Consider the following 13,732-nt stretch of genomic DNA (forward strand, 5'->3'; position numbering starts at 1 on the left):
TAATTTACTCATCTGAAAAAATTGGCAAGTTGGACTAGGTGATCTCTAATGCCCCAACTTAGGTGATCTCTAATGCCCCAACTTAGGTGATCTCTAATGCCCCAACTTTTTGTTTTTGCTTTAATAAATAACCTTAATATTATGTTTACTATGTCTGTCTTTCTTGTAATTTGTCCTGTATCTGGAACCTTATAAAATTTTCTGGTATAAATTCTTTCTTCCAATAATTCTTAACTAGTCGCAATATCCATACCACAGTTGCTATTGAAACATTTTAACATCATTTTTAATTGCTAACGTAATACAATAGTGTCACAAATAGAGACACAAGCAGAGAGAAAAGGAATTATGTGTTGGTGATCATATTTTATATTTGAAATAGACATGATACACCTTTTAAGGTTTTATTAGCAACAGAGTTGGAACAGGTAACCAGTCAGGTAGGTTAAAAGTATGCAATATATAAATAATCCTATATCTGAAACACTGGAAAATGGCTTCCTTCAATGAGAATGATGCAGGCTTCCACTATAATTTTTTTTTGCCACAGGCCATAAATTAAAAAATCAATAACACTAATGAACCAAAATAGCCAACAGTTAGCAATGAATAAAGAAAAATGGCATACCTAATAATCGAAGGACCATAAATTGTATTCCCAAGGCTAGGGACCGTTGTCTGTGATTAACACACCTGGAAATATTAAATACATATGAGACCAAAAAAGGTGGTATAGTATATTCACTCTTTGAGCAAGTTCACATTTATAAGAGTTTAGCATTCCTATATTAAAGCAAATGTTGTAAACACAAAATAAACAACGTATTTGTAAGAGCTTATAAATGGTTTAATCTTCCTGGAATTATAAAAGAAGAAAAATGTTATCTGACCTAAAATATTCCAAAGAACACCAGAGTGACTAGTCTTTCTTAATTTTAATAAATGTAAAGGAGAAAGGGTATTCATTAACAAGACAAATTTTCCATAAAATCATCAATAAATTATGTATAGAAGGAGTGTACCTCAATATAATAGAGCCCAAATATAACAAATCCACAGCTAACATCATACTCAGTGGTGAATACCTGAAAGCTTTTCCTCTAAGATGAAGAACATGACAAGGATGCCCACTCTCATGAATTCTATTCAGCATAGTACTACAAGTCCTATCCAGAGTAAGTAGGCAAGAAAAATAAAAGGTATCCAAATTGGAAAGTAAAAGGTAAGATTATCTCTGTGAAGATGACATGGTCATATATGTAGAAAACACTAAAGACCCTGCCAAAAAAGCACTACAACTAGCAGATGAATTTAGTAAAGTTTCAGTATACAAAATCATAATACAAAAATCAGCTGCACTTCTATACACCAACAATGAACAAAAGAAATCAAATAAACAACAAAATTTACAAAAGCAGTGAAAAATAAAATACTTAGGAATAAAGTTAATGAAAGAGGTAAAATACTTGTACACTGAAAGCTATAAAACACTGACGAAAGAAATTGAAAAAGCCACAAATAAATGGAAAGATATCCCTTGTTTATGAATTGGAGGAATAAATATTTTAAAATATTTATCCTACATCAAGTGATCTACAGAATTCAGTGTAATTTCCATCAAAATTCCAACAGCATCTTTCACAGAAATTGAAAAAACAATCCTAAAATTCATAGGGAACGAAAAAAATCCAGAACAGCTAAAACAGCCAGAGGGTGGAACAAGATGATGGACTGAAAAGCTCCAAGTTAATAATTATTTATACAGAAAAAAAAAAAAAAACACTTTAACAAGAATCAAAAGTCAGGTGAGCACTTATAATACATGGTTTGAACTTTATATTCCTGAAAGAGGCACTGAAGAGATTAAAAAAAAAACAGTCCTGAATCTCAGACACCACACCTCCCCGACCCAGGTAGTGGCAGTGTAGTACACAGAGAATCTCTGGGGGTGGGGAGGGAGAATATAGCAATTGTGAGGAATAAAATCACTGCTGTCCTGTTAGAGCAGAAAGGAAAACCAGACCAACTCACCTGACACCTGTCCACAGAGGGAGCATTTAAACCAGCCCTAGCCACAGAGGTTAATCTCCTATGCAGCAGTCCAAACTTGAGTGCTTACAAAACAACTCACCACCAAGGGCTACAGCACTGTGTCTCCAAGTTAACTTGAAAGGCAGTCTAGACCATAGGAACTGCAACTCTTGGGCAAGTCTTAGTGCTGAATTAGGCTCAAAGACAGTGGACTGGAGGCACACGTGACATACTGAGACAACAGCTGGGACAGACAATGGAGTCCTGGTATTACTCCTCCACTAATCCCAGGCTGCACAGCTCCAGGTTCCAAAAGAAACCCCTTCCTGCCACTTGAGGAAAAGAGAGGGAAGAGTGGGGAGGATTTTGTCTTGCATCTAGGATACCAACTCAGCTACAGGAGGACAGAGCACCAGTCAGAGTTGTGAGGCCCTCCCACTTCAGGCCTTAGGTCCCAAACAACATTTCTAGACACACTTTGGGCCAGAAGGGAGCTCGCTGCCTTGAAGGAAAGACACCAGTCCTGACAGCATTCATATCCTTTTAAGTGAAGAGCCCTTGGGCCTGAATAACCAGCACCAATACCCAGGTAGTACATTGAGGGCCTTGGGTGAGAACTCTGAGACTTACTGGCTTCTGATAAGACTCAGCACATTACCAGCTTGGTGGCTATGGGGCAAACTTGTTCTGCTTCAGAAAAGCAGAGGGAAAAGTAAAGGGGACTTTGTCTTACACTTTAGGTACCATCACTGCCACAGGGGGGTAGAGCACCAAGCAGCTTATTGGAGTCCCCAGTTCCAGAACTTGACTCTTCGACATTTCTGGACCTGTCCTGGGCCAGCAGGGAGCTCTCTGCCCTGAAGGGTGAGTCCCAGGCCAGGCAGCATTCACGACAAGCTGACTTAAAGAGGCAGTGGGCTGTAAGGGAACATTGGTGGCAGTCTGGCAGCAGTCCTTGTGGTCTGGGTTGGAGGTGCCTGTGGGGTGAAGCATCTCTGCCTTTGCAAAGGGGAAAGAAGAATGGAAAGGACTACATTGTGTGGTTTCCATGCCGGCTTAGCCTCAATACAATAGACCAGGTAGACTTCTAAGGTTTTTAACTCTAGTCCCTGACTTATGGGGGCACTTCTAGACCCACCAGTGCCTGTAGACCTCCCCACCCAAGGGAAGGACACAGGCGTGGCTGGCTTTCCCACTTGCTGATTGTAGAACGCCAGGTCCTTAAGCAAACAGAACCAGTAACCAGAGAGTGGTTACATAAGGCCTTGGAAAAGACCCAAAACTGTGCTGGCTTCAGGTATGACCCAGTGCAATCACAGTGGTGGTGGCCACAGAGGTGTTTGCATCACTCCACCTTCAGCTTTAGGTGACTCAGGACACACAGAGAGAGAGACTCTGCAAAAACCACAGCATTACTGGCCTTAGGGTGCCCCTTAAAGCAGATACAACTAGAATCAGAACACCCAAGTCCTTTCAAATATGTGGAAAGCCATCCCAAGAAGGATGGCTACAAATAAACCCAGACAATGAAGACTATAATAAATACTTAACTCTTAAATACCTAGATGCTGAAGAACATCTACTAGTATCAACACCATCTAGGAAAACATGAACTCACCAAATGAGCTCATGGCACCAGAGACCAATCTGAGAAACAGAAATATATGACCTTTCAGACAGAGAACTTAAAATAGCTGTGCTGAGGAAACTCAAATAAATTCAAAAAACACAGAGAAGGAATTCAGAATTCTATCAGATATATTTTACAAAAAGACTGAAATAATATTGGCCAGGCATGGTGGTTCACACCTGCAATTCCCAGCACTTTGAGAGGCTGAGGCAGATGTATCACTTGAGGTCAGGAGTTTGAGACTTAGCCTGGCCAACATAGTGAGACCTTGTCTCCACTAAAAATACAAAAATTAGCTGGACATGGTGGTGCACGTCTGTCATCCTAGCTACTCAGGAGGCAGAGGCAGGAGAATCACTTGAACTTGGGAGGCAGAGGTTGCAGTGAGCCAAGATCATGGCCACTGCTCTCCAGCCTGGGCAACAGAGCGAGACTCCATCTCAAAACAAAAAAAGAATCAAGTGGAAATTCTGGAGCTGAAAAATGCAATTGGCATATTGAATAATGCATCATAGTCCTTTCATAGCAGAACTGATAAAACAGAATAAAGAATTAGTGAGACTGAAAACAAGCTTTTTGAAAATATACGGTTATAGGAGACAAAAGAAAAAAGAATAAAAAACAATGAAGCATCCCGACAGCATCTAGAAAATAGCCTCAAAACGGAAAATCTAAGAGTTATTGGTCATAAAGAGGTAGAGAAAAAGATGGGTAAGAAAGTCTATTCAAAACGATAATAACAGAGAACTTCCCAAACCTACAGAAAGATATCAATATCCAAGTACAAGAAGGTTATAGAAGACTAAGCAGATTTAACCCAAAGAAGACTACCTCAAGGCATTTAATAATCAAACTCTCAAACATCAAGGATAAAGAAAGGATCATAAAAGTAGCAAGAGAAAAGAAACAAGTAACATACAGTGGAGCCTCAATAAATCTGGTAGAAGACTTTTCAGTGGAAAACTTACAGGCCAGGAGAGAGTGGCAAGACATATTTAAAGTGCTGAAGGAACAAAACTCTTACCTTAGAATAGTATATCTGGTTAAAATATCCTTCAAATATGAAGGAGAAATAAAGACTTTCCCAGACAAAAGCTGAGGGATTTCATCAATGCCAGGCCTGTCCTATAGGAAATGCTAAAGATTGTACTTCAATTAGAAAAAGAACATTAATGAGCAGTAAGTAATCACCTGAAGGTACAAAACTCACTGGTAATGATAAGTACAAAGAAAAACACAGACTATTCTAACACTGGAACTGTGGTGTGTAAACTACCCTTATCCTAAGTAGAAAGGCTAAATGATGAACCAATAAAAAATAATAACCACAACAACTTTTCAAGACATAGTACAATAAGATATACATAGAAACAACAAAACGATAAAAAGCCAGGGGACAAAGTTAAGGTGTAGAGTTTTTATTAGTTTTCTTTTTACTTGTTTGTTCTAAAAGGACTAAACTCTCTAATCAAAAAACACAAGCCTGGTTGAATGGATGATAAAAGAAGATCCATTGACCTGTTGCCAACAAGCAAGACACTTCACCTATAAAGACACACATAGACTGAAAATAAAGAAATGGAAAAACATATTCCACGCTAATGGAAATCGAAAGAGAATAGGAGTCACTATACCTAGAAAAAAACAGATTTCAAGACAAAAGCTATAAGAAGAGACAAAGAAAGTCACTATGTAATGATAAAGGGGTGAATTCAGCAAGAGGATATAACAATTTTAAATATATATGTAGCCAGCACTGGAGCACCCAGATATACAAAGCAAATATTAGTGGAGCTAAAGAGAGAGACAGGCCCTGATACAATAATAGCTGGAGACTTCAACACCCCATGCTTTGCATTGGACAGATCTTCCAGATAGAATATCAAGAAAGAAACATCAGACTTAACCTGTACTATAGACCAAATGGATCTAATAGATATTTACAGAACATTGCATCCAATAGCTACAGAATACACCCTCTTTTCATTAGCACATGTGCTGTCAGCACATGTGCAATCATTTCGTCAGCACATGTGCAATCATTCTCAAAGACTGACCATATGTTAGGTTACAAAACAAGTCTTAAAACATTCAAACTAACTGAAATAATATCAGTCATCTTCCCTGACCACAATGGAATAAAACAAGAAATTAATAACAAGAGGAATTTTGGAAACTATACAAATATATGGAAATTAAACAATATGTTCCTGAATGACCAGTGGGTCAATAAAGAAATTAAGAAGAAAATTGAAAAATTTATTGAAACAAGTGATAATGAAAACAACATGCCAAAATCTATGGGATATAGCAAAAGAAGTACTAATAGGGAAGTTTATAGCTATACATCAAAAAAGAGGAAAAATTTCAAATAAATAACCTAATGATACATCTTAAAGAATTAGAAAAACAAGAAGAAACCAAACCTAAAATTAGGAGAAGAAATGAAATAATGATCTGAGGAGAAATAAATGAAATTGAAATGAAGAATACAAAAGATCAATGAAAAATTAAACAAAATTGACAAACCTTTAGCCTGACTAAGAAGAACCGGAGAAGATGCAAAGTAATAAAATCAGAAATAAAAAAGGACACATTACAAGTGATACTGTAGAAATTCAAAGGATCATGAATGGCTACTATGAGCAACAATATGCCAATACTTGGAAAATCTAGAAGAAATGGACAAATTCCTAGGTACATACAACCTACCAAGATGGAATCAAGAAAAATCCAAAGCCTGAACAGACCAATAACAAGTAGCAAGATTGAAGCTGTAATGAAGTGTCTCCCAGTAAAGAAAAGCCCAGGACCTAATGGCTTCAGTGCAGAAAAGCCAAAGCTACCCCAAGTAAAAAGAACAAAACTGCACATGTACCCCTGAGCTTAAAATAAAAATTAAATAAACAGTAAAAAAAGAAAATGTAGTGAGTAAATATTAAGGAACAAAAAAAGAAAAAAAGCTACAATTCATTAGGAAAGATATACAAAGACTGATGATTCTATGGAAGGACAGGTATGAAATGGAGGTATGAAATGTGTTTGTACAGTGGGATAGAAGGAGGAAGTGCTAGGCCGGGCGCGGTGGCTCACGCTTGTAATCCCAGCACTTTGGGAGGCCGAGGCGGGCGGATCCCGAGGTCAGGAGATCGAGACCACGGTGAAACCCCGGCTCTACTAAAAAAAATACAAAAAATTAGCCGGGCGTGGTGGCGGGCGCCTGTAGTCCCAGCTACTCGGAGAGGCTGAGGCAGGAGAATGGCGTGAACCCAGGAGGCGGAGCTTGCAGTGAGCCGAGATCGCACCACTGCACTCCGGCCTGGGTGACAGAGCGAGACTCCGTCTCAAAAAAAAAAAAAAAAAAAAAAAAAAAAAAGAAGGAGGAAGTGCTACTGGAAAGAAAACACAGGTGAACAACACATTTAATAACCAGTTTCTTATTGATTAGCACTGCTCAAGGAAGATTTAATGTCACAGTGCCTAACGCATAAGGTAGAATGCATGCCATTCTGATTCTGGCATATTGGAATGCATTTTATTTCTGCGATACGCAAAACTGACATTTCTCCAGTTCACAGCTGAAGCTTCATGAAAGAAGCAGAGAAAACACCAAGCACAAGCCAGGCAGGCAATGTGAAGACACTTTCATGTGCATATCATTTAAATCTCCTACATCTGGGGTTCTATGGAGGCGCTTATCCAATGCCACAGAACTAATGATCTTGTAAGGGATGATTGGTATTGAACCAATGGTCAGTATGAACCCCAAATGAACCCCGAGTCCATTTGCTTTCCATCAACATGTTGCCTCAGGGAATGAAAATTTCTCAACATACTACATACCTTAGGATAGACACAGTTATAGGAGTACCGGCCATAAAGGTAAAAATAATTACAATAAAGAAAATGCAAAGGAATATGGGCAGGTTCGCACAATGAGTTTCACATTTTCCAGCTTTAGCTTCAAAACCAACAGTTTCTGCAGTGGATGTTATTTCTGTTTTCCTTTCAATACAGGAACAGTTGTAATATACCTAAAAATATTAGACATGAAAACAATGAAAGTGATCATTTAGAAAATAAATTATTGTAAATTAGGTATTCTCTAGACATGGCAAACACTCTCATACTGTCTTAATCCATATACAACAAATTATGCTGAGAGAATATTTAACCCTTAAGAAATTAAGCAAGTGGAAACAAACCATATTTATGATGTGGAATTATCTGTATTTGATTTTTGTGGCCATTACTTCAGCTTATAACCTGCTATAGTAATTACTGACTTACAAAACAATTTAATGGGAATGTAAGTTACGTGATCTTGCACATTCTACACTTCTTTCAACAGTAATTATTTCGTAAAGGCATTTTACATCTCAACTCCATCCTTCCATTTCCTTTATCCTTGCTATAAATCTTTTTTAGACATGAAGGCCTCAATGAAATCACAGCAGAGCCACAGAAATCAAAGAGAAGCAGTGCTTTCATTGTTCCAAAGGCCAGAAACTTTTTTTTTTTTTTTGGTGCTAAAGCCACTCTAAGACCACTGGTACCAATTCAGGAAAACCAAATATGCAGATGACACCTCCAAAATTGACTATTACATATTCAGCAGTCAGTTATATCAAATAATGAGGTAATTCAGCCTTTAAAAATTTTAAGGACAGAAACTGAGAACAGTATTTTCTATCCTAATGAAACTTTACAACTCTCATTCACCTGCAATACAGCAGTTAGTCAAGGTCAGATTTCGTAGTTTGGGTCACTGGTGTGAAATATAAGATTAAAACTGTATTGCTGTGAACAAATGTATATGGGTGCTTATTGAAAGTATTATAGCCGGGCGTGGTGGCTCACGCTTGTAATCCCAGCACTTTGGGAGGCCGAGGTGGGCGGATCACGAGGTCAGGAGATCGAGACCATGGTGAAACCCCGTCTCTACCAAAAATACAAAAAATTAGCCGGGCGTGGTGGCGGGCGCCTGTAGTCCCAGCTACAGAGGCAGGAGAATGGCGTGAACCCGGGAGGCGGAGCTAGCAGTGAGCCGAGATCGCACCACTGCACTCCAGCCTGGGTGACAGAGCAAGACTCCGCCTCAAAAAAAAAAAAAAAAAAAGTATTATAAATGTATATTGCCTATCTGAAATATTTCATAAGAAATATATTGTGAACCAATTGATTATTTCATGGGCTGACTGGACATAAAAAAGTCAGGACAAATAGAAAATTTGCAAGTCAAAATCATTTGCTCTTCCTAAAAAATTCTAGAAGACAACTTGCCGTGTAAGGTAGTAATTATCTTAGCATTTGGTGAAAAATATAAATATTAAATCAACCATATCAAAATAACCAAAACTATTTTAAGTATGCTCTGGGTATTAGATTTTCTGTGTTGTTTCCTTGCACAGGATGGTATTTGTGTCTATATATATTTAGTTATGTGACTAAAACCCTTCCTAATAACTCCTTGTCATAATCTGCTTCTAATCAAAGTTAGCCAATAGCATTTATTGGTCATATATAAAGAAAAAAATTCAAATATTCAAAATTGTCATATAACTCTTACACATCTTATTCATTGTTTTCATTTACACCACAGTATATATTTCCCTCAGATCCTTTTAAAGTTATCACATTATCTACTAATGCATAATATAGTGTGTACTACTCATAATCTGAATACTATTTATTTCCAAGGCTCTTAAGTTTAGCTAAGATTAAATATTTAGATTCTAAGATATAGTACCATAAAATTGTATTGAGTTCTTTTAAACTATTTAACTGTACAAAAAAGAAATAACATCTAGGCACACTGATTAGTATTCAGATCCAGAATTAAATATGAATTTGTATTTAAAAATAAATTGATTTGAATATTTTAAATGTATTCATGGTACATCAAATAAAACAAATACTAAGTTTCTATTATATAAACTGTACCTAGTGAAAATAGGAAAACTCTCTTGCCTTCAAAGATCTGAAGTAGTTAAGGAAAAATAAAATTGACCCTTGAACAACACAGGTTTGAATTGCACTGGTCCACTTATATGCGGATTTTTTTTTTTCAGCCAAACATGGATCAAAAATACAGTATTTGCAGGATGCAAAACCCATATATACTGAGGTGCTGACTTAAAGCAAGTTCTTCAAGGCCATCGGCGGGACTTAAGTATGGCATATTTTGGTATATGCAGGGGTCCTGGAACCCATCCCCCATGTATTGTGAGGGATGACTATAAAACAATTTGAAAAGGTAAAAGATATTTCATAACTGCAACAAAGTGATGTTACTAAAATGTTTGTAACTTCCAAATTGATTTTTCAACGATAACTGCAAGAGGCATGAAGGAAAAATAATCTATTTCACCTGGAGACATCATGGGCTGCTTAATGGAGGCAGTGGAGCAGGAAGGCAAGAACAGGCATTGCATAACCCCATTAGAGAAGTCAAGATAATCCATAAACATATTGCCTCATTAAGGGAAAAGTAGGACACATAAGCTACCTTTGGTTTCCTGTGTGCAACTGGGTTTGAACAGCCTGCAAAGCAGGGAGAAAAATATTGGACTCCATCTCCACAGACAGGATAATAATATGATCGCAAACAGTTACAATTGGCATTACAAGGGGCTATCAAGTTTCCCAATTCTCCAGTCCTGTAAATAAGAAATGAAAGAAAGATAAATGATTTATGTCATAACTTTTAACTAACGATTCAAAGTACTGTTATATCTTACCATTAGGTCATTTATTCACTCACTCAACACATAATTACTAAATAAATAAAAAGTCTTCCTTTGCACATAAAGTTTAACTTCTTGTCGGAGACAGGCAATAAAAACAATAGTCATATAGTATAGTATCTGTCAGTAATTAAAAATATAAGGCAGAATAAGTGAAGAAAACAAGAGTTTCTCATCTGGCACCAGGTAATTCTCTTGTGGGGCTGGTTCTGTGGACTGTAGAATGTTTAGCAGCTTCTCTGACCTCCACCAGATACCAGTAGCACTCTCCTTCATTACAGCAACCAAAATATCTCCATACAGGGCCAAATATCTCCAGGATGCAGAAAATATTTTAAACTTGGAAGGATGAACAAAATCATGCTGTTGAACATAATCATCTCATCAATGGGAAAACTGAGGTCCAGGGAGATTAAGTTACTTTTCTTTCCTTACCAAATATAATTTTCCCAGTCCCCAGGCTCAGTGTCATTTCAAGCTGCCTCTTAGAGAAAACATCTTCCCTAATATAAAGGGTTACACTAATCAAAAATGCATCCCTCATACCTCATTTGTTTATTTACTCATTCAAACAACATATATTGAGCAACTGCTATGCCCTATGCTGGGTAATGGGAATACAAAGCTGCATAAGATAGTCTCTGCCCTGAAGGATTTCACAATTTAGAAGTAGAGAGAGACTTAGATAATTATTCACTAATATGCTAAGTGTGGTTACAGATATCAGCAAAGTGCCTTTTAGAAGCAACAAGGAAGGACACCTAACACAAGCCAAAGTTTAGAGAAAAGGGGCTGGAGGAGCTACTGCCTGAGATGCAATTTAAAAAATGAGTAAGAGGCTGGTGCGGTGTCTCACACCTGTAATCCCAGCATTTTGGGATGCCAAAGTGGGTGGATCACTTGAGGTCAGGAATTCGAGACCAGCCTAGTCAACATGATGAAACTCATCTCTACTAAAAATACAAAAATTAGCTGGGCACAGTGGCAGGCACCTGTAGTCCCAGTTCTCGGGAGGCTGAGGCAGGAGAATCTCTTGAACTCACGGGGCAGACGTTTCAGTGAGCCAAGATCGCACCACTGCACTCCAGCCTGGGCAACAGAGTGAGACTCCAAAAAAAAAAAAATAATAAATATATAAAGAATGAGTACAAGTAAGCCAGTCAAATGGGGAAGGGGAAATGTACTTCAGAAAAAGCTGGTACAGAGGCACAGAATAGAGAAACAGCAGCCTCTGTGGAGAAATATGAATGATGTCTGAGGCACAGAGTGATAGGAAATGTTGCTGGAGAGGAGTAAAGGACCAGTTTAATTGAGAGCCACATGGGCCTGACGAAAGGTAATCATTAAGGTATTTTTAGGCTGGAAAGTGACACTGTCAAAAGTTCGTTTTAAAGAAGTAATTCTAGGAGTTGTACAGAGTATGAATTTGAAGAAAGGGACCAGTTACAATACCCTAGATAGTAGTTGATGACAATATAAAGGAGAGCTAAGATAGAACGTATGATGATAGGAAGCAGATTAAAGAAAACTTTTGGATGTAGAATCAGTAAGATTTGGTGATGGATTGGTTGAAGATGACTCTTCCTGTTAAAAATGGAAGAGGCTACTCAAGAGGCTTAGGCAGAAAAATCACTCGAGCCCAGGAGTTTGAGGCTGCAGTGAGTTATGATTGTGCCACCGCACTCTAGCCTGGGCAACAGAGTGAGATCCCATTTCTAAAAAAAAAAAGAATGGAAGAGTCAAAGGTGACTCCTAACGTCTAACTTGGTGTTTAGGTATAGGAGAACAATGATGAGTATGGTATTGTACGTAATAAGATTATCTCCAATTTAGTGAAGAAATCTTGGATGGAGCTATATTTCTTAATAACCATTTGGACATAGATGTAGCTGAAACCATGAACACTTATAAGATCAGTCATATAGTATGTGGAATGAGAAGAGTACTGAAGTCTTGGGAGTCCACTTATTTAATAAACACACAATGAACACCAATTATGTGCTAGACTACTCCAGGTGGTAGAATTATATTTACAAGAAAGAAGGAGCTAGAGTTAGAACTAGAAATGACAGATTGAGGGAGAGAGAGAAATGGATGGAAGGGAGGGAATGAGGGAGTGAAGGAGAAAAGGAGACAGAGGGAGGGAGCGGGAAGAAGGGAGAAAAGGGAGAAGGAAGGGAGACGGGGGAAAGAAGGACGGGCAAAAGGGAGGAAGGGAAGGGAAAGAGATAACGAAAGGGAAAGAAGGAAAAGGGAAGGGAAGAAGGGAGGGAGGAAGAGAAGGAAACCTCTGCCACCATGAAGCTAACTTTCTTGCATCAGGGGTCAAACACAGTAAATGAGTGATTTCTGTAAGTATTAGAAGATAATCGACACTGTGTTGGAAAATGATGACATACAAATTTGGTAGGCGGAGAACAAGAAAGTCATGAAGAAAACAAATTAAAGAGAAAAAAATGACTAAATCAGTAGGGAGTCTGAAGGAAAGAGTGATCAATAGTAATCTACCACTCTGCCTGCAGTCTCATCTTATTCAAATCTATTCCACAGACGCTGCCAGATTTATCTTTATCAAGTATGATGATATATCAAGGGTTGATCACATTCACAAAAGCAATCACCAGAGTGTCTGCTGACAGAGCTCATAACACAGATGCAGAAATAAGATAACCAGAGAAAAACCATCCCTGCAACTCTAGAAATAGCCTTTACACAGCAATTTTTAAAGTTCTCAATACATAATTCTCATATTATTGACAAATAATTACTGAGATCATACAAAGTATAAGATAGCATGATGCAAATTATAGTAGAAACAAAGAAATGTAGCTTATATTCCTTAATATCAAGGGTTGGTCACATTAGTCTACATATTTTACAAAGGTTTACTTCTTGGGGTAACTAGAAAACTATTAGTAGAAAAACAGCAGATGCTCGTGAAGTTTATTAAATTTTCTTAGTGTATACATAATATTTAAAAAATATTAAAATATCCTATTTTGAAATGTTTAATAGTTTTTAAAATATAATAAAATAAATGTGCATATATAAACATCTTTATGTTTGCCACAAGTAGATTTCAAACATTAATTTCTTAAATACAAAGTATTATTCTATAATTATGCCTCTATAACAGGCTAAAATTTCCCTAAAACTATTGCAAAATATTGATATGCCTCTTTAAGATGCTATTTCATATAATCAATAAAATTCTAGCTAAAGGTCAGATACAGAAAAAAAATACTGTGTGTATACACTATGGTATTTCTATATTCTATGAGGTTTTAAGTATTAAGTAAAACACAAATCATCATTACCACCACTG

At 37.4% G+C, this 13,732-nt stretch overlaps 1 protein-coding gene across 1 annotated transcript in view; it reads right to left on the bottom strand.

The window, feature by feature from the left end:
- SLCO4C1 (solute carrier organic anion transporter family member 4C1) overlaps positions 1-13,732 on the bottom strand; it is a 64,854-nt gene that overhangs the window by 6,099 nt on the left and 45,023 nt on the right. Inside the window, exons 9-11 of the mRNA XM_003259799.4 lie at positions 10,170-10,320; positions 7,505-7,695; positions 629-693 (exon numbers count right to left, since the gene is read on the bottom strand). Coding sequence (XP_003259847.1) covers positions 629-693; positions 7,505-7,695; positions 10,170-10,320 — 407 coding nt within the window. The remainder of the gene's footprint in view (positions 1-628; positions 694-7,504; positions 7,696-10,169; positions 10,321-13,732) is intronic.

This window comes from Nomascus leucogenys, chromosome 2 (assembly GCF_006542625.1).
Source record: "Nomascus leucogenys isolate Asia chromosome 2, Asia_NLE_v1, whole genome shotgun sequence".
NCBI classification, from domain to species: Eukaryota; Metazoa; Chordata; class Mammalia; order Primates; family Hylobatidae; genus Nomascus; species Nomascus leucogenys.